A 26868-nucleotide genomic window follows, 5' to 3' on the forward strand; every position below is an offset into this window, starting at 1 on the left:
CGAACCTTTATCGCTGGGACAGCTCCATCAAAAACACACTTCTTGGAGTGTGGAGATCCACTTTGAGACGCGACTGAAGCGATGCTGTGAAGCTTCCCGTCATTTCTGCGTTCAAATCGGTTCAAACGCAGCGCTGCCTTCCTGGAATGCTGTGCTGAAGCGTTGAAGTCGCTTGATGTCAAAGTGGAGGAATGAAGTGGAGCGCGGCGCGGACTATAACCGACATTAGTGTTCACGGACGACTGGATCTGCAGCTTGAGAGCATTTCCCCATAACTAGAGCGCTCTAGTCACGCGCACGCGCACCCTACCGGGAGAAGAGCCCGTACGGCCCATACAAGGACCTTCCGCTCTATTAACGTCAAGTCGACCCATACTCGAAAAAAACTCTCCAAAACTTGTGAGAAACCGGAAGGAGTATTTTTGACACAGAAATACTCCATCAAACGTCCAACATTAGTTTTTGAAACTTTGTCTATGTTTAGGATGGGAATCCAAGTCTTTAACAGTGTAAAGCTCAGTATGCATGAAACAGCATTTCACCCCCCCTTTAAGTAACTACTAATTAACAGTGATGCACAGTATCAGATCGAGGCCCTTTCTTCTTCTTTAGTACTAATGTTGTTAGATAAATGTACTACTATATGTAAATATTCATTTACATTAACTCGCAAATGTGCCGATTAATGTTTCTGTCTGTGTGTGTCCCCACGCTATAATGTTGCAGTTCTTGCAGCATCAAATCAGAGAAAACTATTCTAGTGAAAGAGTACACCGATTCATGAGTGCACATGCAGGTCAAAATGTGAGCGCACACGCAATTTCTGTGAGTCCAGTTTTGTGGACTCTTTTTTTTGAGGATGGATTGAGATTCCGCTTGTAAGCAGAGAGATTCGTTGCTTGTAAACTTGATGTGCTCTCGCGGTACAATATTAATACTACATTAATGAGGATGTTGATGATTTCTTTTTATTTTTATGTAAGTATTGTCTGCAACCAGAAGTTCAGGACGGAACCCCATCCCCAATCTAAGTGCCTTGCCAACATGGCTCAGGCATTTTATGTTTATGTGATACCAAATGATTTCTGTATTTAAGGCAATGACTGAGGGGAAAATGAGAATACAGGGAACCTATGAGTCATTAAAAAAGAATTACCAAATAGTTCTCAAGGAGTTACTTAGAACCTGGAACTGATTACACATTACTGTAGTACATTTATCTAACACCATTAGTACTAAAGAAGAAAGGGCCTCTATCTGATACTGTGCATCACTGTTAATTAGTAGTTACTTAATAGTAATTCCTCGTGAAGCTGAATTAGTAGTTACTTAATAGTATATCTTAAGGAGGCATGACTGAATTGAATAGTTACTGATTAACTAATTGATACTTAACACAATTATAAAATGCTATTACATATTGATTAGTTAACACTCATTCCTTAGTAGTTAATATTAGTGACTTGAGTGTTAATGAAGAATTATTCATTAGTACTGCAGTAACTCTTTAGTTATGCATTAAGTAAGAAACAGTATTCTAAAGTGTTACCAATACGTATGCTACAATTTTATTTAATAGTTAATACTTGTTCAAAACAACCTAGCAAATAAAGTATTTTCTGTTTATTTCAATTAATAACATAATACATTGTTGATCTAGAAATGTGCTGTAATTAAAATTTGTTAATATAGAAATATATCTGAAAAATATAGAAACTAAATCATTTAAAAAAGTAAAGATTCTGAAAGCATTGAAGGAGATTCCATAATAATTTAATATAAATTTACAGTAGTAACAATAAATATATTTTTTTATTATTTGATTAAAATATGGTTTCATTATAAATATGGTGATTATCTCTAAGGTGGACACCCAACTGTGGTGTGGCAAGCAGCGGGGCGAGGGGCCGCGAGAGCGGGCCGGTGATGAGTGTTAACGAGTGCCAGCTGCACGGCACACCGGTCTCGTCTCGCGGCCATGTGACGGGAGCATAAAAGGAGGAGCAAGGGCTGCGGAAGACGAGAGAGGACCAGGCCTGAACTTTACGTTATGTTTTGTTTATGTTTTATTATGTTTATTTGGGCAGTCGTCCGTGAGGGGCTGCCCATGTTTTATTCTGTGGGTATTTGCAGGCAGTCGTCCGTGAGGGGCTGCCCATGTTTTATTCTGTGGGTATTTGCAGGCAGTCGTCCGTGAGGGGCTGCCCGCAGTTTTCAATTCGTTTTGTTTATTTATTTGTATATTAAAGTTTGTTGAACGTTCGCCGGTTCCCGCCTCCTTCCTTCTCAGCTACAAACTTCGTTACACCAACTTAATATATGAAACTTACCATCTGAATCTAACTATGTCCTGTTAACAAATGGAAAAGTCAGCTGTGGTTTATCAAAATATATTCAATAATTTTAGTGATTTGTATTTACTAATTAAATCTACAACATTTCTAAAAACATCAAATATTAGATCAAATGAGTGCAGGATCAACATGAGATCGCCTCAAATTATATCAGACAAATTTCCATGTGCATCTTGAAAAGCGGATGTTTTAGAAAGTGCTGAGGCAAGTTGTGCCATCTAATAAAATCAAAGGAGCCCTTTACCCCGTGGAGCCTTTAGCCCCGTTGTACCCAGTAGCTGTAAGATATTTCAAAAGATGACAGAAAATGTACATTTTCCAATATAAGAATATTTCAAGTACAGTTAGTTTGACCTATCATAGCACTTAATTTAGAAAATTGTTTTTAGGTTCTAAAATAAAATTGAAATACATTATCTACTATGTAAACAAGTAATCATTAACTAGGCTATTACTTTTTGCAGTTATGTTATCAACATATGTGTGGATGATACCACAAAAGACCATTATGCAAAATAAAAAAAATAAAAATTCTTACGAGGGACTCGGTTTACGCTTCAATTTGCATACTATCCGTCCTAAATAGTAGCCCATCGAAAATAGAATTAGTAGCTATGTCCCAAATCGTGGTTGAAAAAGAGTATTCCAAAAACACACGGATGGTTTAGACTATTTCCGGTCAGAATCCTAAGTGCAAATCGACGGCTAATCTAATGGCTGATATTGCCTACAAACGCAAGTTGGGACGATTCGATTGGACTTACAAACGCAGATAAAAAGTGTTAAAAATCATGGCAGATGTGCGAGTCTGACGGTTAAGTAGAGAGGTTTAGATAAAGGGGTTTCAGTGATCAATTATCATATAACCTAACGAAAAGATATTTATTCATTGTTATCCAGGCCATTACCTTTTAAACGCATGATTATATTAAACTGCAAACACACGAGGAGAGTCTCTGCATTAAACACACACACATTGCAGATCAACGTGCGGCTACATTTCTCACCGATACAGCAGGAAATAAAACAACGTGGAGAATTTGAACTGTGATGATTGGCAGGGCCGTTTAAACAGTGACGTGATGCACGTAATTAAGCGGCAGAGTCCGTTAAAGATGACGAAGTAGGCTAGTTTGTCCCAAAGCTTGCATTCACAAAAAGAGTACATACTTTTAGGCTGTGTATAAGTAGGCGAATTGGGATGCAGCAATGTCTTTTATAGAACCAAACAAGTAGTGAATCTAATGCAGGAAGAACTAAAGTCATAAAAACACATTTAAAACTCACCATCCAGACGCCACAAACACAACCAGAGCAAAACATTGAGGAACATCTTGAGTCCACAAATATGAAGACAAACTCTTCAAAACGCGCTGATGTGAAGCTGCTAAAGTCGTGTGAAACTCTACAATCAGTCAAATCATCTTTAATAGTTTTGGTGTGTTTTACTGATTATTTCACTTCATCTAAACTTCACCACTGAGCTCCAGTCGGCCACAACTTCATGTAGATCTCATCGATGGGGTTATTTTCACAAGCGTCTCATTAAGTTCTCACGGTCTAGAGATGTTAAAAACTATCTATCTGGTTGATCTTTCTCAGTGGGATTCAAGCTACATCACAGTTTCCATCATGAGAATCAGACAAGCTTTTGCTGATCTTACATTTACAAATGAATTCTGGCCCTGCATGAAAACAAATAGCAGAAGAGTAAAATATCAGATTGGATATTTTACTGTATTGGATATATTTTATATATTATTTATGATTTATATATTGGATATATTTGTATTGGATATATTTTACTGTATTGGATATATTTGTATTGGATATATTTTACTGTATTGGATATATTTGTATTAGATATATTTTACTGTATTGAATATTGGATTGCATCTACTGGTGTGTTATTTAGTGCTGTGAGCTGTCAATCATATTTGACCTCTGACTCGTATTTAACTGATAATGGATCCACTTTAATTCAGTGTAAAGATGTAATAGATAATGAGGTTCTTCGTAGAAAAACCACTTCACCCACAAACCGACACCGCACTCAAAACCCTACTCGGTTAATTTTGTAACCTCGGTTCCCTAAGAGAGAGGGAACAAGTATTTTGTATGAGAAAAACTCCTTTTCTCGAGAATATGAAGCAAAACTTTATTAATAAAGGTATCCATGTAAAGCGCAGTGCAGCTGCACGGCAATAGCCAGGCGCAAGGCGCGCTCTAATTGGCTGGGCTGCGGCAACTGCAGGAACCTATGGTGAGGTGGCTGAGAGGAATGAACTAATGGGGGCACTCCAGAGAGCCCGCCGGAAAAGGGGGCTTATATTAGCATACAGGTGGCTATAAAAGACCCTGTTTCGCCATAGGTGTCAGGTTTTAAAATCGACTGAAGTGATACCTGAGAAGCACGAACACGGCACGGAACGCAATACTCGTTCCCTCTCTCAGGGAACCGAGGTTAGGAAAGTAACCGAGTACGTTCCCTTTTCGAGAGGTTCCTCGTATTGCGTATGGGAACACAATGTAAAACGCTGTGTGTGCTGACTGACCCCGTAATCCCTTAGAATGTGTCAACCAACATCCAGAAAGACCGACATAGGCGGGCTTCAAAAAGGAGGAAAAGAACCGAAGAGTCGGTTCATTTGAAGAGTCGGTTCATATGAAGAGTCGAACAGACTGAGTCGGTTCGTTTAAACACTTGATCGGACATAGTCGGATCTTAGAATGAATGGTGCTTGGGGACTACTTGTGTATAGGCCAACAACAGTAAGAGATGAACCTTAGACAGAGAGAAGCCCTGTTTGTAAAGCTGGGACCTCCAAGTTATAAAATCTGATAAAAGTGGACAGAGAGGCCCAGCCCGCCGCCGCATAGATATCTTCCATGGAAATGCCACGAGACCAAGCCCAAGATGAGGCCATGCCTCTACTAGAGTGGGCTTTAACGCCTATCGGGCATGTTAGGTCCGTAGACCTGTATGCTAGAGAAATAGCATCCACTATCAAGTGAGAGAGTCTTTGCTTTCCTCAGCGGAATGGGCCACGGGGCTGTGTCTGCCAGCAGAATCAGTTCGGAGAACCATGTGTTGTTCCTCCAGAGCGGGGCTATTAAAAGCACTGTGGATGCTGTCTCCCTGATCTTTTTGATGGTTTGTTGCAGCATCGCGATCAGGGGAAAGCATAAAGAGGGAGTCTGGGCCAGACATGGGCCAGGGCGTCCCTGCGTTTGAAGAAAAATATTGGGCAGTGATTATTGTCTTCTGAGGCGAAGAGATCTACTTCTGCTCTGCCGAAGGTGTTCCAAATTAGTTGAATCGTTTGTGGGTGAAGATACCACTCCCCTGGGGGAATGGGACCTCTGGATAGCATATCCGGACCCCGATTCAGAGAGCCCGGCACGTGAGCCGCCCTTAGGGAGCTCAGATTGTGCTCTGCCCATAAAAGGAGGCGCATTATGCGGTGAAGAGAGTCTGATCTCAGGCCGCCCTGGCGATTTATATACGCTACCACCGACGTGTTGTCTGTACGGACCAAGACGTGGTGGTTCTGTATGTGTGGAAGGAAAACAAGTAATAGTACTTTAAAATCGATCCTAAATGTAACTGGAAGCCAGTGTAAAGACCGGACTGGTGTGATATGGTCATATTTTCTGGTTCTGCTCACAATCCTGGCAGCAGCGTTCTGTATGAGCTGCAGCTGTCTAATGGTCTTTTTGGGAAGGCCGATGAGAAGGCCATTACAATAGTCCACCCTACTGGTGATGAAAGCATGAACAAGTTTCTCTAAGTCTTGCCTGGAAACAAAGCATCTAATTCTTGCAATATTTTTCAGATGATAGTATGCTGATTTAGTTATTGCTTTGACATGACTACTGAAACTCAAAAATCACTCGAAGATTCCTGACTTGATTTTTTGTTATCAGGCCTTTAGCCTCAAGATATACGTTCACCTTGAGAATTTCATCTTTGTTTCCAAATGTAGTGATTTCAGTTTTGTCTTTGTTTAACTGAAGATAGTTTTGGCACATCCAGTTGTTAATTTCATCAATGCATTTGCACAGGGAGTCTATGGGGCTGTAGTCATTAGGTAACAGTGCTAAGTAGAGCTGGGTATCGTCAGCGTAGCTGTGGTAAGCAATATTGTTATTGTTATAGCAATACACAATACAATGCACGTATTGTGCATTGTACCTAACCATTAATATTTGTATGTAAATACATAGTAGTTAAATACACCTAATATAAAGTGAGACTGAGTAAAATACTTTTTAAAGAATTAAAATAACAGAACGATCTAATTTCATTCTCTGAAGATTGGTTTCCTCATACCTCAAACTGGCATTACAAATGATTAGTTATTGTTCGTTATAAAACGCATTTACATTGAGGCAAAATCATTTTCTAATGTTAATAAATATCGTAGACGGTGATAAAAAACAACCGAGTCGAGGAAACGGAACCAAAACATTCTCAGGTGTTTCCGGTGACGTCAGAACTCTCGCGACGTTGTCATGGTGAGCCAGCTCGAGCGTCGCGTTCTCGTCGGGTTGTAAACATGTTAAATTTCGGCATTCTTTAGAGCGGTTTATAATGCCTTTACCACAGCGCTGTTAGCTTGGTTTAAAGGCAGGTAACATTTTAGGTGATGTTTACTAACTACTCAAGATGGGGAGTCGTGGAGGACCGAGGAGTTCAGCTCTGGACCGGGCTAAAGCTCATCTCTCTGGACAGAGGATCGCAAACACTGGGACAGCAAAGAACACAAGAGATGTGGTTAGTGTTTGATATATAAACAGCTGCTCTAAATTAATTTTGCTTTCTAATATGCACGTTTCTGGTGTCGTGTAATCCTTCTCAAAGAATCACTTTCCTTGAATATACGTCACTGAAACAACTTTCCTTTTCACTTCAGCTGACGTCACCGAGGCCGTGCATTATTTAAAACGATAAAAATGATTAAAACTACTGGTGTCATTTTTTTCCCGTTGGATGAATCCCTTTAATAAATGTATTTTCTAGTTTTCTTAAAACAAAAACAAACCCCAAACACACGGTTTTTGCTGCCTTTTATTACAGCTAATTAGAAGAATATTAAAATGTCTTCTTATAATGCCTTGTTTTCTTCTTTAAATCATAATAAGCACAGAATGCCGTGGCCAGACTATTGACACAAACGCAGTTATGTAATCATATCACACGTTTTAGCTTTTTTACAATGATTACCTATTAATTTTAGGGTTGTACTATTGATGACATACAAAGCATAAACGGTTTGGCGCCCATGTATTTAGTTTAGTTTGTATTTAGCTGAGCTTTTGAGACATTGTAAATCAGTGATGTGTATTTTAATAAATTGCTGGCTGTTCCAAGAACCAAATATAAAACTAAAGGAGAGAGCATTTTTTAGTATGGGCGCCCAAGTTATGGAATAGTTTGCCAGTGGATATTAGATCTGCTGAGTGTGTGTGAATCTGAATTTGTACAGACAGGCTTTTTGTGTGTTCTTGGGTTTGTGTAGTTTATATTTTTAAAATTCAGTTTGTTTATATGCTATATTGCATAAAGCTCTTCATGTAGGGTGACCAAACGTCCTGTTCTCCCAGGACATAGACATTTTGGTTATATATAGTATTTTGTAATATAACAATCTTCTATCCATACAGAGGGGGCATACTTTAAATGTATTAAAATAAATAAGGCATCTTTGAGTAAACGTTGAGTATCATTGCCGGGCGTCTTGGTTTTCGGTTATCAAAATATGTTCACCCCATCTTCATGAATATATTATTAATGATTGTGTTCATTGGGGATACATGGGTGTAACTGAACCAACATAAATTGCCTGTTGGTTGTATATTTGACAAAAAAAATTGAAAACCGTTTTTTTCTTAGCATGAAATGTTCTTGTTTATCTAGGAAAACTCTGCAAAATTTACGTCACTGGCCAGACAGACCCAATTCCATGATGTCAGTGACATCCCATCACCACAGAGTGAAAACCAGGACCATGCGAAGGGTTTCATTATAGGTGGCGGGAGTCGATTTCTGAAGAAGACCCCTAAAGATGCCACAGAGGACAGACTCTCATCCGCTCCTAGTGGAGGAATGGACGAATTGAAGTTCATACCTCAACGTAGTTCACAAAGCACAGCTTTGAGTAGACTGGCCCTCATCGAGAACCGCATCAGAAACCAGAAACCCAAAGGCGATGACCCCAGTAACCATACACGCCTCTCAGAACCACAGGAGGCACGTTTATCTGTCCAGTCCAGCAGCGATCTGAGCATGACAGGAAGTCGCTTTCTGAAGGCGGTGGTGTCCGCGCCTCATGAGGAAGAGGTTCCTGAGAGGCCGTCTGGTCTGGAGGAATATAAAGGAAGGAGAGTCAGTTTAGACAGCGACGAACAGGACATGCGAAGACTTCTAGGAGATTCTTTTAGCCTATCAGAGAGTTCCTTGCAAAATGCAGCGAGGCAGAAGAGTCCTCAACCGGTTAAAAAGGTATTGACCCAGTTAAAGGGTTAGTTGACCCCAAACATTTTAATTCTGTCATTAATTACTCACCCTCCTGTCGTTGGACACCCGTAAGACCTTTGTTCACCTTCAGAACACAAATGAAGATATTTTGGTTGAAATCTGATGGCTCAGAAAGGCCTCCATTGGCAACAATGTCATTTCCTCTCTCAAGACCCATAAAAGGTTACGAGAATATTTTTGTGGACAAAAAAAAAACAACTTAACTTATTCCTGAAGTTTTGCCATTTTATATATCAATGTATTGAATCAGTAGCCTGACAAGCCAGACCCAATGACAGAGGTCAATCCGAGGGGCGGGATAAACGGTTATCTTTCAAATTCCCCCTGCACGCAATAGGATAGCGCTACAACCAACCAGAGCAACGAAGGTGAAGCAGAGCTCGTTGATGGATTAAACATTCGCCTTATCTGGTCGGCAAAACTCTGAACTCATCTTCCCTTTTTAAGAATGATTTCAGTGCCGTTCTTTGTTCTTTTCTCAAACAAAAGCTAAATTCCGAGTTTTCCAAAGTGGCGGCCCCAGCCATTTCAAAAGACGGCTGTTCGCAAGCTTCTTTGTTTATAAGTAGCAAGCAAATCTGCCGTCATTATGTTAACCCTACCCACCGACTCTATACAGGATGTGATTGGCCTGACCAGATTTGGGTTTTTCCAGCTCAGTAGTGAGATGGGCTTTGTAACGACGTCTTTAGTGCCTTTATGGGTCTTGAGAGAGGAAATGTCAATGTGGCCAATAGAGGCCCCTCTGAGCCATCGGATTTCAACAAAAATATCTTCATTTGTGTTCCAAAAATAAACGGAGGTCTGAAAGGTGAGTAATTAATGACAGAATTTAAATTTTTGGGTGAACCCTTTAAAGAATTAGTTGACCTCAAATGTTACTCACCGTCATGTCGTTCCAAACATGTACGCCTTTCTTTCTTTCAGCTATACAAGAAGAGCAGTAAAAAGCCCACCGTACCTTCGCCAACCCCTGAAAGACACAAAGCTCTCACCTATGGAAGTCCTTCTCCTTCCCCCAGCAGGCCGGAGTCACGCATGGTCCGGTTCACCGAACGCTCGGTGTCCTCTGAAATTGAACACAGTGAGATCCGGTCTTTGGATGATCTCTTTCCAGTTAATGCGGCACCTGACTCTGATGACACTCTGAGTGAGAGGAGTGCAGTATTGGATGGTAAAACACCGGTTATTATAAAAATTTTGTACATCCAAAAATGAATGTTGCACTTTTTTAAAAACATGGTTCCTTGTACCCAGATTTCAAACTCAACGTAATGACACTGGATGATCTTGCCCCTATCCCTTTTGCAACAGCTGAAAAATCACAAGAAAAGGTTTGTTGTATGTCTAGCTTTATTTTTTTTCTATAACTATTCATGTACAAATAAAAATATATTTTTTTAATCACAGAAAGAAACACAAGCCAGAAAAAAAGACCAGAACAAGAGGGCACCCAATGACATCTCAAAGGTTGCGTCGCCACCCCCGGCGGAAGAAGCGTCGGCAGCCTACGAAAGTGATTTTGAGAGTGAAATCCCATCCGAGACGCCAAGTGCCAGTGAGATCTCAGAGCGTCTCTCAGATGAAGCCAAAGATGCTTCATTGATCAGCGAGGCCCAGTACAGCTTGTACAAATCCCAGGTTGACGGCAATGATGATGAACGCACTTTATCCCAATCATCACTGTCATCCAGTCGCCACTCAGACTCTTCCTCGAGGTCTAGCTCGTCCAATGCAACGATAACCCACGGCCCCAGTCCTGACCGCCACGTAAAGGAGGTTGCGGTACAGACACAGATGGACGGATTTGCCTACACGTCGACTTCTGGTAGGTTTTTGTGATCTGTTCCTTGTCCACAACGTTTCGTTGGGGCGTCCCTCAGGGTTATAGTTAAGGCACACTTTTGTTCTTGTTCTTCTTGGATGCACATTTTTGGGCTTCTAATTTTGGGCTCCCATTCACTGCCATTATAAAGCTTGGAAGAGCCAGGATTTTTTTTGTTGATACAACTCTGATTGTACTTGTCTGAAAGAAGAAAATAATATAGACCTAGGATGACTTTGAGGGAGAGTAAATCATGAGCCCCTTTCACACTGCACGTCGGACCCGCAATATTCCCAGAGCATTGCCGGGTCGCCTTCTGTGTGAAAGCAACCACGTCCCGGAATTGATTACCGAATTGAACCCGGGTCGGGGACCTAGTAACATTGCGGGATTCGACCCGGGACGAGCGCTGTGTGAACAAAAGCCAAAACTAATGCCGCAACGTGTACGTAGTTATCGTGCGACTCCTAGAGCTTGTTTTTTCAATAATACAACCCTGCAGTGCCAGAAGAGCTAGTCTGTGTTTTAAACGCAGAGAGTGTTCGTATACAAAAGAAACTAAAATTAAACAAGCAGAAATGTGCGCAAACTGGACACAGATCGAGACCACGGAGCTCCTTACTATCCGCGCTGAAGCTGAGATCGCTCGCCGTTATACGTCACATCCGGATGTCACGTGTCAACTTGACCCGGGACCGTTAAGCGGTGTGTGTGAAAGCGCACATATTATGGTATTTCGCTGGCTGTGTGAATGGACCAAATCTAGCGGCCCGGGAACAAATGCCGGGTCGCATTATCCGTGTATTTGCCGGAATCGCAGTGTGAAAGGGGCAATGGGCGAATTGTTTGGGGGGTGAACTATCCTTTTAATGACGGACTGTACGACAAGATGCATTAAAAATGGACGTACACAAGAAAATTATTCTTGAGTTTTACATCATCAATCAATGACATTTTTCGGTGACTAAGTTGCATTATATGCGGGATTGAAATTGTGGCTACAAAGAAATCTCTAATGTTAATTTTGGTCATGGCTTTCCCTGAAAAACGAAACCAATTTGACGGTCGTCATAGAAGTCATTGCAGCACTGAAAGTCAGATATTCCGACACTGACGGAATTTCGTCCGAGGTCAAATTTGATCGCAACGGTCATGAACATGTCAAACTAACGATCAAAGACTTTAGCCTAGGATCAGAGGACTCTTTTAAGTCTCCAATGGCCAAACCGTGGCCTAAATCGCACACTGTACACCTGCCTTATTTCTCATTTAATTTCTTTGGGGCGTCCCTCAGGGTTATAGTTGAGGGCAACTTTTGTTCTTGTTCTCAGAGAAATGTATGAGGTCAAATGTCACAAAAACACTCAATAAAATGTACAGGTCATATTTTGAACTTCATTTATTTGCCGCGTCCCTAATAGTTATAGTTTAGGGGCCACTTTAGTTCTTTTTTTTTTAGAGAAATGTATGTGGGAAAGTCTCAAACATGTCAAGAACACGTTTAGGTCATATTTTATTTATATTACACCATCAGTGTTCATGTCCTAAAAAGAATAGTTTTTGGATTGTGCCACTTTTCATGACATTTAATCACAATATCCTCCCAAATTCCCATTACCTTAATTGAAAAAATATATATGTTTTAAAGTGTTTTTGTGAGATCCACCTGTTCATGTCGGCCATTTTGCAGGCATGGCTGCCGCTGGTCCGTCACTGGGCATGACGTATGTGGACCCGACTCCAATAGCCAGACACACAGTCAGCGCTGAAGCCATAGAGAGTGAGTACATGATGTGAACTACACACTTATTATAAACGTGTACCTAAAAAACATGAAGATCTCAAGTGCCTTTTTTTAATAAAAAAAAACATTTCAGGTACTGTGTATACCTTTCTCTCGTACAGGAGTGTAAATAGCTCATGATCTCCCATGCCAACAGGTTTGACAGCATATAATCCTGCCATGTTTGCTCTGAACGACATGTTGCGGCAGCAGTTGGCACTCACAAGATCATTCATCGACTCCACCAGACGCCATTACAAATCAGTGCTCGAGTCCCTGGAGCCTGCGGACTACAAATACACCACACTACAAGATACTAAAGAGGCAAGAACACATTTTACTGCAATTAGTCCTTAGATTTAATTCGACAAGGAATGAAAATAATAGAATTATCATTTATCCTATAAAACAATAATATGCATCTTTATGAAATCAAATTAAATATGGCATCTACCCTGACAATCATTTAGGACATTTTTCTATTGTAATATCTTGCTAACAGGAATATATTTCTTTTTCTTGTAGTTCATCCGCACGCACAGGCCGCCCAAACTAAGTATTGAAGACGCTCTAGAGGAAGTTCTACGGGAAATGCAGGACTATCATTACATGTAAATGTACAGATCAATGTTTTGGATGCATCATCCATATTTCACAAACAGCCAAAACTTTTCAATCACTGTTAACGCAATAACATGTGCCTAATAAAACAGCCATTTTTATTACCGGTTCATCGTGCTTCACATTCATAAACACCATGCCTTTTTAAAAATGTCTTTATTTTGCTTGTACACAGTGTCAGATTAATCAAACGAAAGGGTTGCGATGATTTTCACAAATTACAACATGAAGCGTTGATACATTTTACTACAAAAATGAACTGAGGGTGAGATAAAACATCCAGACAAATGTGAAAAGCAGCTTTATGACATCTACAGTAAAAAAAATGGACCATGTGTGACGGTGATCACTCTGTGCTGGAGGGCTCCTGTGGGTCTCTGCTTACTGAGGACGAAAAAGACAAACACATTCACATTTGGTCATAATTATAAAATGTACAACTGTGCAAGTTAATACTTAGGTTGGGGGTTTGTTCAACCCCATAAACCCTGAGTATTGGCATCAATATTAGTGCTAATGTAATAGGGGACCTATTATGACCTTTTTCCAAAATCTTGATGTCGTTTTTTTACTAGAGCAGGTTTTCCTGCTTGAATGTTAATTACTTTTCCTCATATTCTCCATTATTGTGGCTCCTTTCTTCCTAGTCTGTCAGTAACATTGTTTAGTTCTAGTGATCGACCGATATATCGGATTCCCGATATTTTTCCCGATATTTAAGCATTTTTCCATAATCGGGTATCGGTTTTGTAATATCGGATTTCCCGATAAATGGTGCCATCTTGTGGACGTTTTGAGAATTGCATACAAGCACACCATTAACGGTCTGTCTGAGGGGAGATGAGTCAACAATGGTGTTTAAAGGTAAAATAACCTGCATCCCTTAATTAATAAACTTTGTTTGACATAACATTAATGCACAATTGAGATATGCACAAATAAGATGTTATGAGATGATATTATATAGTTTAAACTTGGCACTGTAGAGATGACTCACTGACAGAGTCGTCAGGCAATCCGTTATGTCACAATAAAGACGTAACTTCACATGAATGAAACAAAACAGCCTTGAATGAAAGCATGTTGGAAGTAAAAGCACAGAATTTCTTTCTTTCTGTGTGTTTATGCTCAGTTGCATTCAGCCGTTCACTCACCGAGTTGTTGCTCCAGCATAGGATAGTCACTGTATGCAAGACCGACTCGTTTAAAACTCATAGCTATATTAACGTCTGCTATATAACATTTATATAATAAATATCTAATTAATTACAGCTCTGTTAAAATGTATTATTAGGCCTATCTCCGCGAGATGTGTAAGTTAAACGCAGAGATGAAAACAGCGCTGTCGTCAGCATTTCATAGACATACACAAACATTAATTTTGATACCGTACTAGATGAGATAAGAAAAAGAAACAAACCCATGAATACATCATAGCTATTACAATTCCAGAGAATATTCAATCTTTAGTCTATTAAACACACAAACCTTTTAAAACTGTAGTTCAAAAAAAAAAAAATGAATGCATATATTTATGCTCATAGTTATGGGGATTTGATAGACTCAACTCTCATTTATATTCTCCATTTGAAAATATTAGACTTTATAAATGTATTTTGCCTGTTGTTAATATGGCTGCATTTATAAATAAAAAGTTGAAACAGCATTAATGTTAAAAGGACTGCGCTGTATTTTTTCAGACTATTTATTGATGTAGATGTCTTTTGTTCTGTATGTAAGGGAGTGAAACCGCAAAAAATACAGTGTTTAAAAAGCGCAGTTAAGTGCTGTTGTTGTAATTGTAAAAAAAAAAAAAAATAACACAATGAATAAATATCGGTTCTCTATATCGGGTTATCGGCACACAAACATCCAAATAATCGGTATCGGTAATAAAAAATCAATATCGGTCGATCACTATTTAGTTCCTGTTTCTATGAATCCCTTCCTTCTTAAAAGCACACTGTACTCTGATTGGTCAGCTGGAGCAGTGTGTTGTGATTGGTTAAGTGCTTCCAGCGTGTTTGGGAAATGTCCCGCCCCATACCATAACTGCCAGTATTAACACTACTAACTAGGGGTGTAACGATTCATCTACTACATCGATGTATCGATTTATATTCCTATGATCCAACTACATCGATCAGTGCTCGGCAAGTTGACCTTCCGGACGACATATTGATCTAATATCGTTTTAAAAGGTAATCAATCGATTGTATCGATAATGGGAAATAACGCATTTGATTTAAGCACGTCAGACTTTATATGGATTTTTTTTTCTTAGCACTTTTAATGATAAAGGTGTTAAACGTTACTCAGTCTGTCTATATGTCAGCCGCACGCCAACAGCAACGCAAAGAAAACAAAACATAGCACGGACAGGATTTGTCATCACAGCGGATGACAGAGGAGAGGCCAACGATCGAGAAATTATCAAGCCACCATTGCGGTCCAGTTTGTGGAAACACTTTGGCTTTAGTAAAGACGGAGATGTTCTTAATAAGTCACGCGATCGCTGTTTGTAGTAGTAGCAGGTTCAGCCACTGCTCATTCAACCTAAAGAGATGTTAGTTGCACTTTATTTTTGATATTAAAATTGTAATATTTTTTTATTTTGGAAAAACAAGCAGAAGTAGCAGCAGTAGTAGTGGTATGTTGGTTGCATTTTCTGTACGTTTTGAAAATTAGAGCAGAAAAGGTTAACTTCCTGTTAATTCAGCCTAAACTGTTGGCTGCACTTTATTCAAATAAAATGTGCCAATTGTCATTAATTGTTTAGGCTACTTGTATGTTTAAATCCATAATTAATTGATACCAGGGGCCTGTACCATGAAGCTGGTTTAGCTGGCTAGCTAGATTTGTTTAAGCTTAGTTTGTGCCAACCCTGGGTTTTAGGTCCCATTAAAGTGGTTTGGCTTTTAGCTGTGTTCATCGCCATAGTAACTTACGCTCCACAGCTAACCTGTTCTGGGGCAGGTTATGTTCTGGATTAGAGATCTCAAACTGAAATTGGACCAATCAGCTGTGAGTAAAGTGACACACCTCTGATTCAATAAAGCCACTCCCCTGTTTCTGCTCCAAATTACATAATACATAGCAAATGTTTTTTAAAGACTAAAGCGTCTTGCTTTTAACAATGCTTATTTATAATAATATTCATTTTGAATGATTTAGATATAATTTATGTAATTATTATACCTTTAATCAATTACACATTTATCATTTTAGTTAATCAATCATTAATAGGCACTTTGTTAAAATTAATACACAAGTCATATAAATAACATCACCTGCATAAAGTCATATGGATAAGCTTTAAAATCAATAAATAAAACTAGCCTATTAAAAAGAAGCTTACTGAGCTTAAATGTTCAATGTTCTCTATATAAACTAAACTAACTTTATAACGTTTACTTGCATTAACATATACAATTTTTTTCTTAAAGTTGTCCTCTTTCATAGACAACTTTTCTTCTTGCAGTGTATTTTTTTTTTTTTATTATTCTTAATATTTTTCAATCATGCAGTATTCTGCAGAAAAGAGAAATTAATCTCACTGCTTCTCTCGCGAGAAGTGAATCTGTGGAAGTTCCACAGCGTGTGATTGGCTGTTCACTGCTGATGTCACAGCTAAACTCCTGAACTCAGGATCAAAGCCTGAGTTGACAAAGAAAGCTGATGATCAGCATCATGGGACCAACAAAGCCTTAATACAATGGATTGGTTTTGTCAACTCGAAACTAATCCTTTAACCCTGAGTTTGTTAAACTACCATCATGGTACAGGCCCCTGGTTCCCTTAAAAGAAACAACAGGAATCTAGGAAACTTCACCTGTACGTATTTATTTCAGTCACACCGATTTAAATTTTTGGCTAAAAAGTTAGTAAATCGATTTCAAGTCACTGAATCGTTTCAGATCGTATCGTTCTAAATGAACCAATGTCGTCCTTGAATCGTATCGACAACCTCAAATCGTGATACGATCGTTACACCACTACTACTAACTAACTCAACCAGACCCCACCCCTTTATTCTGCATATTAATGATTTAAATAAGGAATAATGTGACGTTTGTTCCCGGAAGAAAACTCAAAACTACAAATGGAGGCATTTCAGGGGGTTCAGAAACACTGACAGTGATTTAGAGAAGAACTCAGAGCTCAAACAGCAACATTACACACTAAAGAATGATTAATAAAACCCTTTTTGAACCTCCTCTCTCCACCGTAAAAACACAAATACCTTTTTCTCGTGCTTTCATCCTCGCGACAAAATTGTAGCTTTTGTTTCTCCTGTAGTTCACGTACGGGTCGTCCAGCGCGACTCCCACTCCTTTATACTGGTCCCACTTGTCCCGGATGTCTCCTCCTTTAATGGGATCTTGAATGCCCTGCTCTTTAACACCAAGACCTCCTGACCCGCTCCAGCCTGCAGGACGAACAGGACAGTATTCAACACTGCATCAGTGGAGGTATCTATTCATACCAAGCGGCTCCTCCTGCAGTTTCTCTTGAACCCAATACGGAAGTGACTTAAACTGCAGTTCATCAACTGGCCACTAGAGCGGCTCCAGAAGGAGCAGAATCTCATCAAGCTCATGTTAAAATGCCCAACTTTACAGCAGAATAAAACATGTCTAGGGCCTGGTACAAATTGTCGTTTTGGTCTATACGGCTAATTTAGCCCTTCATGACGACTGTGAGGGAGGTTAATTTTTTTATAACTCAATCGTTTACGGTATATAAAGTAGGGATGCACGATATTATCGGCACGACATCGGAATCGGCCGATAAACGCTTAAAATATAAAAATCGGCATCGGCCGATATGAAAACATTATGCCGATATGCCTTGCCGATATGATAACGTGTTGATATGCGCCTGCAATAACTCACGTGTGCAACGAGTGCTACAGCGATAAGACCATGTCAGCACTGCGGTCATTCTTCAAGTGAAAACAAGAAAATACATTGCATGTACAGTGATTTATATTGACTGTTTTTAAATGCTGCCTTGATTTTCTGAATGCACGTACAGAAGGACGTGACCGTCAGCAGCAGATTTGCCACGTTTTCACAACAAAACTAGTCCAAAACAAGCCCAATCGCGTCTCCCCACTCTCTAGCGCGTGCGGCAGCCTCCACAGCAGCAGAAGCTCCTCCAGGTCCTAGTGCCCTCCCGCTAGACCGCTATATATTTATACATGTAGTGGGTGCGCTGTTGTTACAGTAATACAATGAAAAGTAGAATAAACAAATAAAATGAAGTTACTTCTTGTTCTGAATAAACAAATCAGTAATGATGTCATAAAGCACAAGCATGACACTTGTAAATTAAATACTTTTATATACAGTGTATTAATCTGTGATAAAATTTTACGAAATGGATGATGAAAAATAATCCAAGGAGCTCTACAATAATTGTAGAATTAAAAGACAGCATCAATGGATGTCATGCCACCCCCATGTGCACAAACGTTAAATCCAAAAATACAATATTTAGGTTACAGCTGCATCTGGGGTGAAAAATTACTGACTTTATTATTGTTATTTTCAGAGCTTTTAATATACTCTTATCATAAAAAGAACTTTATTAACATTTATTTATCTTCAACAAGAATCCTTTTAGTAAGGATACCTCAGAAATCTGAAACCAGAATGAAAAAAAATATGTTTTGCTCAAAATGGTGTTGTTTCCAAACAAAGGGAAAAAATAAACATATATCAGCATCGGCCAAAATGAGCTGAAAAATATCGGCATATCGGATATCGGCAAAAATCCAATATCGTGCAACCCTAATATAAAGCCTTAAAGTTCTGCATAATTAAGGGCGTGGCCACTTTGAGTGACAGGTGGATAGCCGTCTGTCTGCTGGTTAACCGGGAGTGACGGGCTGCAAAGATGGCAACAGCCAGCTTGTCTCCACTATGCCCTTGAAAAACCCAAAGACACTACGTCCATATTTGTTTACAGTCTATGGTTCATACGCAGCCTTCTGGATCACTTACCCATCTTCATGAGCATCTGATGGCCCTTGTTTTCTTCGCCCAGCCTGAGGTCGACGGGTACCGCGGCAGGAGCTGAACCCAAACCAGATGTGGAGCTGCGGAAATAACCGCATGCTATATCAATATTCACCACAAAAAAATCCAAAAAAGATGATGGCGAAAAGCTAACTGGATTTGGGTAACAAAAGTAGATCCACTTACGGTGGTGTCGGACTGCGGGATTTCGCCGGCTGGCGACGCTTGTCTGGAGATCGTGACTTGGAGCGAGATCTGGAGCGGGAGCGACTTCGGGATCTGGATCTGGAGCGACTCCTGCTCCTAAAGGGGAAAGTTGTACAAACAGTTGCTTCAACATCTTTCTGTAACTGTAAAGAAAAAAAATCTGAAATGTCAAAGCAGATATTTTACCCCGAGCGAGATCTGGAGTAGGAGCGAGAACGGGAGCGGGATCGGGATCTGGAGCGAGAGGATTTGGAAGACCTGGAGCTGGAGTGCGAGGTGGAGCGTCCTCGGCTGTGCGACCGACTGCGGGAGGAGGGACTCCCTCGGGTGCTTCCATAAAAAACAACATCAAATCATCACATGAAAGGAAACCAGTGAGGAAACAAAGGGAATCACTTTTGTTTAGGTCACATCCAAATTATTTTCAAAATATTTGTATACTATTGAATTATTATTATATTAATTTATGTTTTACATTTAGTTTACTTCAATTTAATATCAGTTTTACTAATACTGTTTTGTCATTTTTGTGTTTAAAAAATAAATAAATAATTTATATATATATATATATAAAACTTATATTTTAAAGTTTTATATATATAAAACTTTATTTATATATATATAAAACATACTATTATAGTATTTAATATTTAGATTTAACATTTTAAGTGTAAGCTTTACTCAATATAATGTGTTTTTATTTTAATTAATTTAGTATTCTTTTTACTTTTAACTAGTTTTACTAACAGTGTTGTTCTTGTAATTTAATATTTATATTATTATTATTTTTTTAATTCAGTCTTAGTAATTTGATCATACTATTATAATATAAATATTTTGAATTCTAGTTTTAAAGTAAATAGTTTTATTTTTATATTTTCAATTAACTGTAGTTTTACTAATATTGTTGTGCCTTTTGTTACATTTATATTTAGGTTTTATTCAGGTTTATTTCAGGTTTAGATTTATTATTTTTTTATAACCCATCATAGTATTTATTCATATTTTGAATTGTTTATTTTTAAAATGTCAGTTTAATAGTTTTTCTACTTTTGATGTTTGTTTGTTTGTTTGTTGTGTATTTTATTTAGTTTTTGAATGTTTTATTTTTTAGTTTACTAGACTGTTTTTATTTTTATATTTTTAGCTTTAATTTAAATTAATTGTTGTCGTCATCTTATCTACATTTTATAGGTTGTTATAATAATAATATTTAGATCATCTCAGTTTTAGTAATTTCAGTATTTGGACTCAAACTTATTTTATTTCAGTTAGATTGCAAGGGCAACATTTCTACATTTCTTTAGTTTGTTTTTCCGACTGATATTCAAATTTCAGTTTTATTTCAATGAACAAATATGCTTTAAATAGTTTTAGTTCTTGTGGACGACACATTTGTTAATTTATTTCCCACCTGTTGCGTTTGTCTTGATCCTTCTTCCGTCTGGCTCTCATTTTGGCCCGGAAGAACTCGTACAGACCGTTCTGCTCCCAACCCTCGCTGGAAAAGTTATCGTTTTCATGTCAATTTAAAATAAATGACAACGACTAACAACAAAAAAGCACATAGCAGTTGTGATTGCGTACCTGTTTCTGGGCCTCTCGTGAGACGGCGGGCTGTAAAACGCCTCCACTGCGGCCAGCAGACGGTCACTAGGGGGCATCGGCGGCGGCAGACGGATGTCTTTGGGGTCCAGAGGCTTATAGTCGTGATCTTCAAGCTATTATTAAACAGAAAGAATCATGTTTAGCCACTTCAGCTCTGCACCCCCTCTTGGACCCAAAATTGCATCATCATAATCTTTTTAAAACTCACGCAGCACAAAACTAGACATATATGGTATCATTTGAAAGATTAGAACCTCAGCTTTCTAAATAACCCAATAACTTCTGCATTTATATTACATAGAAGAAAATAATACGGTCTGAATTCAACCTTCCCATCAGTGGCCTGTTGCACAAAGCTGGTTTCAGTCGGTAAATTCGGTAACTTAAGCCCCATTCGCACGGGACTAGTATTATCTGGAGACCTCTGGTGATTTGTAATATTTGCAGAGAATGTCTGTGATCTTAATCCCGTGCGAATCGGCCATGTCTGTAATTTGTTAAATGTAAAAATGATAAATGACCAGCCATATTTCGCCGCACACAGAGGTCCTGTGATAGTAGTCCCGTGCGAATCGACATCTCTGGGATCTGGCCAGGGTTAGGCGGATCGTATATCATTTTTGCAAGCTTTTTTTCTTCCTGTGAGCATTTCTATCTTTATCTTTCAAGAAGAATAAAGTCTGCGTTCATAATGCGCACCGTTATGAATACCCGTGCACGGATTATACTTTCACTTTAGAATGAGTATCAATTCGGGAGCAAACTGATTAAATGGTGTGTTTAATATTAACGTCAATACTATTCTTAATGAAAAACGGAACAGAACAGTACAATGAGAAGCTCGTTTAAACCAAGGGGGTAATCTAGCGCTCGGAAAGCGTTTCACCCATAGGGCGGCCATTGCTAACCAAGCCATCACCTGCTGTTAGCATCCCATTGACTCTCACTGTCACTTTGACAGTGAATAACTTTACATCTGAGGCGTTTAAAGACTCCATTTGTCCATTGATTATTTCTAAATAAACACGACTGCATACAAGGCTCCATTACCTTGTATCTTACACTATCGCCCCGCAGAAGCTGTTTTTGTAAAAATAGGCTAACGATTGTGTCATAACCAACGCGACTCTGTCGCACAGTAGAGAAATTACCGTGTAGACCTGAGGAGACGCTCAGAAGCAATCTTTCGGGCATTTGTAAAGGCGTTTGTCTAGCGTTAGAAGCTCATTTGAAACATTGCCGGGGCTCATTTAAGAAAATGACAGCTCCGAAGAGACGGCGCTTTAGTTCGAGGTAGTGCTAACAATAATAAAGAAAGATGATGATCAACACCTTATGTGTTACCACTGAAATGTAGATGTAATATATTTCCAAATGTAAGCCCATCTTATGCGGAATGACGCTTCATACGCTCGTCCGCCCCGGCTCTAACCTCGAGTGTTTTAGCCGGTTTACTTTTGGCAAACCCAAACGCTGTGACCTGGCGCCAAATGTTTTTATTGGTTTATTAAGTATAAACAGGCACGTTATGAAAAATTGAGTGTGAGGGATTTATTCACTTCACACACTAAGATTATGTAATGAGACGGCTAACTGTAGTAGCATTTAGTCCACTGTCTATAAAAGCATATAGATATGCTTTTATAAAATAACATCCCTAGTCTCTTTATTCATTAATTATAGTATTTATAAATGCAGTAAAAAATATTTTTGTTGACTATTAATTACAATTTAAAATAACTGTTTTCTATTGTAACATATTGTAAAAACAAATTTATCCCTGATGTCAAAGCTGAATTTTCAGCATCATTACTCTAGTCACATGATCCTTGATCTAAACCAGGTTGGTTTGATCTGGATTTGTTAACTCTAAACCTACACTAAAACTCAGAGTTAGTTCAGCCAGCTTCATGCAACAGGCCTCTGGCATCAGATGTGAAATAACCTTAACAAGCGGCGCCATGAGTCCCGCCGGCAGGTCGAAGTAGGGCACGTTGGGGACCAGGCTGGGGTCGTCCTGACTGACGTGTGCCGGGGTCTGCCGTCGCATGTGGGGCGCCTGGCCGTTGAAGCCGTGAGGCGGAGGTCCGAATTCGGGATGCTGGTTTCCACCCCACGGAGGAGGATCCGACATTCCTGGAGGGGGAATCCTCTGGCTCGGGTGGTGATGGGGAGGCGGGCCGATCTCTGATACGAGAAAAACATTATAATGTGCTACCATCCAAACAATTCCCCATGGACACAATCAAGCCCCGCCCTACATTAGCTCTGGTTCCAGAAGCCGTTTCACGCTCATAATAAGGGAAGAAAAGACATTGAGATAATTCGCTTGTAACTCACTTTGGATAAAAGCATCCTCTAGATGAATAAATGTAAATCTAGTAGGGGTGTAATGGAAACATGTACTCTGACGGAGTACTTTATGGAAGCTGTTTCCGCCACTAAATAAAATATTAAAAGAGTATAGGGCCCTATAATTTCCGCGATCACGGAATCGAGGAATTGGCATATTAACGCGGAATCTGGTGTTAACGCAGATTTCCCCGGAATTTTACATATTTGTAATGAAATTCTGTGTCGTGTGGGTGGAGAACGAATGTCTGAGGAAAGTGCAGACCTGGGGAAGCATATCTTCGCGACACAACCCCTCCCGTCATTTCAGCTCGCCTTTCAAAATAATGGAAGTACGGCGAAAGTTGGTCTCCACGGCTCTGCTTTCGGCAGCGAAAAAGTTAAGAAACTCGACGCTAACGCCGGTTTGACACTGCACGTGCAGGCGGCGCAGAAGCTTTGCGTATGGAGAGCGAGACCATTGCACCGCGGCTCGTGTATTGCACAGACAGACAAATATTGTCCATTCTGTCAGATTTTCCGGTGTTCTGCTCGACCCCTGTCATCTCGTGCTTTGATTTATAATGGGCACATTAGGCAGCAATGCATATCTGCTGTAAATGCGACCGTTTTCCCCTCTGTTCCAAACATATGCATTTAACATGCTGTATATGGGTAGTTTACATGATAAAAGTAACCTTAAAGTTAAAATTAAGCATCTAGTTTTAATCATTTAAAGGGGCCTTTGAAGTTGGGGGAAAAAACTTCAGGCAGTGTTGTGTTTTCGTGTATTTTTATTTTTCACAGCTCTGGAGATCATAATGGTGATCGTTAAACACACTGAACAATTCACTACATGATTTCATGGTGAAATGTTTTATTTTTTCATGTTCATTTTCAGCTTTAAATGTTTTGCTTATTAGTACTGTATGTAAAAGATGATTCTTATGATTTCTTTTTTTTAGTTCTTTTTTAAAAAATTTACTTGAAAGAAAAAGCTACTGGAGCACTTTCATTTTAACTTATATAAACTATTATAATTTATTTTACCAGAAAATTTAAAGCTAATAACCATTAATATTTGAAGTACTTGAAGTGCAGTGTTATGCTGCATCATATTCGTCCTAAAAAGTAAATGTGATGTTTGTTACCTCAATAAATTTAAGGTCATTCCTATTTTTTGTTTTATGTTCTATTATATTAACATTAAAAGCACACTCTTTTTTCACCAAAATAACAGTAAAGGGTAAAAAAAAACTGAATTGCCAAACATTTTAACGAAAAAAAGGAATCTGCAAAAATTAAAACGGAAAAAACGGAATTTGCAAAAATTAAAACAGAAAAAACGGAATTTAGGAAAAAATAAAACGGAATTTGGGAAAAAATAAAACGGATTTTATAGGGCCCTAAGAGTATTTGCGACTTATCTTTTTTTCCTCACAATTGTGAGTTGTAAAGTCACAATTCTAACTTTTTTTCTGGAAATTGCGTGATATAGGTCACAACTCTAAAATATAAACTCTCAATTGCATGTTATAAAGTCAGAATTCTGTGATATAAAGCAGAGTCCTGCACAGGTCGATTTTTGGAGACCCGTCCCCGCCTGTACCCGCAAGGTTTAGCACCAGATCCGACCCGTGAAAACATCAAAATTAAATCCGCACTCGCCCAGACCCGTTAATATTTGGCCGTTACCCGACCCCGCGATAAATCACACACGCTAAAATCATTCAAATTAAAATGCTTTATTTTTTATCCTACACCTCTCTCAACATTAACAGCGTCATGAATGGGCTAATCAAACAGGCTCTGCCTTTAAAGACTCGTTGTCAACAATTTCATAGCCTAGCCTACTCCACTCACCAACTTTACTTTTACTTCATCCATTGCTACTCCTGCAACGCTCGCTCCATCTGGGCTACGAGAGGCATCAACAAAAGTCGCAGTGATGGGGACGTGATGGTCAAATGGCAGATCGTTGTTGCGTGCATGTGTGATTTGGACATAGAAATTGTAATACAGTATGTTCGAGGGGGGAAAGAAGGAGGCGAGAACTAGCGAACATTTAAAAGACTTTAACCAAACAAAACGAAAGTAACGTGGGCAGCCCCTCACGAACAACTGCCACACACACATAATAAAACGTAAACACAACTCAACGTCAAATCCAAGTCTAGTGATCTCTCGTCCTTTATTGGTGTCGCTCGTCCTTTTCTGCCTCCGATGTCCCTCAGAGGACTCGAGACCGGTGTGGCTCGCAGGTGATTAGGGATGCGCAGTATACCGGTACTGGAAAAATACCGGTATATATTTTATTTCAAACGGTACGATATCATGATTTTGCATATTTCGGTATACGCTGCTTTTCCGAAGTTCACCGCTAAATGGCAGCGTGCTACCCAAACTGACCCGAAACTAGGGATGGGCATTTTCCCAAAATATTGTATTCGAATATTTGGGCTCATAAAAGTCCGAAAAATATTCGTTTATTTGAATTAGGTATTTTGAGAAAATGAGAGAGACGTTTCTTTCTTTTTTTCTCTAAACATGTCATCACCATTTCTGAACAAGCTTATGATTAGGCAATGTACACAACACGCTTACGTTATATCTTAAGGTTTTTAAAACATTAAACAGTGTGTAAAAAAATGCCTAAAGCCTCGTTCACACCGCCAGCGATTTTGTCGCTGCATGTCGCCAGCGCCAGAGATTCATGTCGCTAGTGGGCGTTCCCACTACGGGTTCCCTTTAACGTCATTAGCAGGGAACACCCTCCCAGTGCAGAACAGACTGATCACATGCACTCCACTGACTTCACTCCTATTGGTTGTCGCTCGCGATAATCGCTTCTCATTTGCATAAAGTTGAAATTTCTGAACTTTTGTCGCGCGTCTCGTGTCGCTTGACACGCCCACATTCTGTCGCCAACGGTCACTGTCGCTTGTGTGGCCGGAAGTCGCCAGTGCTCCATTGAAATGAATGGGATCGTGTCGCTTTGTCGCTGCGTGTCGCTGGCGGTGTGAACGAGGCTTAAAGAACAAAAGCATTATAAGCTCAAGGAGCACGAACGGAAAGAAACACTTATAAAGCAGAGCGCGTCAAGGCAAGGCAAGGCAAGGCAAGTTTATTTGTATAGCACATTTCATACCCAATGGCAATTCAAAGTGCTTTACATAGAAATTAATTAAAATAGTGGTAACAAATGCATGAGAAAAAAAAAGAATACCATATGGACGAATAAAGAATTAAAAACAAGCATAGTTAAAACAGTCGTAAAGATATAGTAATTAAAATAATAATAAAAAAAAATAAAAATAAAAAATGTAATGTGCGAGCTCTAAGTTACAGGTGTGTGTGTGTGTCGTTGTTATGAGCTCATATCTCCTCTAACTGTTATTACGAAATGCTATAACATCGCTTGCGTGTTCAAATGATTTCCGTTCTCCATCCTGAGACGAGCGTGAAATGTTGAATCGGATTATGCAGATTGCTTTAGTGTAGTAAGATGTCTTTTAAAACCAGAAGCAATTTGGTAATTAAGACATTTTTGCTGAAATTATTTCTCACAAGAAAGT

General features: G+C 39.3%; 2 protein-coding genes across 4 annotated transcripts in view; one reads left to right on the forward strand and one right to left on the reverse strand.

The window, feature by feature from the left end:
- Nucleotides 1–6824: 6824 nt before the first annotated feature.
- On the forward strand, nucleotides 6825–13228 carry c14h19orf44 (chromosome 14 C19orf44 homolog). The gene is made up of 8 exons (XM_067415327.1): nucleotides 6825–7131; nucleotides 8275–8859; nucleotides 9823–10069; nucleotides 10153–10229; nucleotides 10306–10723; nucleotides 12411–12500; nucleotides 12661–12827; nucleotides 13029–13228. Exons 1-8 carry the CDS (start codon nucleotides 7024–7026, stop codon nucleotides 13116–13118), a joined length of 1782 nt encoding a protein of 593 aa, XP_067271428.1. The 5' UTR covers nucleotides 6825–7023; the 3' UTR covers nucleotides 13119–13228.
- Nucleotides 13229–13263: 35 nt separating this feature from the next.
- The window catches only part of cherp (calcium homeostasis endoplasmic reticulum protein), a 33529-nt gene continuing 19924 nt past the window's right edge, over nucleotides 13264–26868 (reverse strand). For all 3 annotated transcript variants that reach the window (XM_067415326.1, XM_067415325.1, XM_067415324.1), the window contains 8 exons: nucleotides 22908–23149; nucleotides 20942–21075; nucleotides 20769–20855; nucleotides 19541–19684; nucleotides 19334–19450; nucleotides 19133–19227; nucleotides 17368–17553; nucleotides 13264–13508 (listed from right to left, as the gene is read on the reverse strand). In XM_067415326.1, the coding sequence (XP_067271427.1) occupies nucleotides 13471–13508; nucleotides 17368–17553; nucleotides 19133–19227; nucleotides 19334–19450; nucleotides 19541–19684; nucleotides 20769–20855; nucleotides 20942–21075; nucleotides 22908–23149 (1043 nt within the window). In that variant the 3' untranslated portion in view covers nucleotides 13264–13470. The remainder of the gene's footprint in view (nucleotides 13509–17367; nucleotides 17554–19132; nucleotides 19228–19333; nucleotides 19451–19540; nucleotides 19685–20768; nucleotides 20856–20941; nucleotides 21076–22907; nucleotides 23150–26868) is intronic.

Source organism: Pseudorasbora parva, chromosome 14 (assembly GCF_024679245.1).
Source record: "Pseudorasbora parva isolate DD20220531a chromosome 14, ASM2467924v1, whole genome shotgun sequence".
NCBI lineage: Eukaryota > Metazoa > Chordata > Actinopteri > Cypriniformes > Gobionidae > Pseudorasbora > Pseudorasbora parva.

What these genes read in the sequence shown, in the direction of transcription:
- c14h19orf44 (XM_067415327.1), top strand. Translation starts at nt 7,024, where the DNA reads ATGGGGAGTCGTGGAGGACCGAGGAGTTCAGCTCTGGACCGGGCTAAA. An exon ending in CAAAGAACACAAGAGATGTG is followed by an intron (nt 7,132 to 8,274) that starts GTTAGTGTTTGA and finishes TTGTTTATCTAG; the next exon opens with GAAAACTCTGCAAAATTTAC. An exon ending in GAGGAGTGCAGTATTGGATG is followed by an intron (nt 10,070 to 10,152) that starts GTAAAACACCGG and finishes CCTTGTACCCAG; the next exon opens with ATTTCAAACTCAACGTAATG.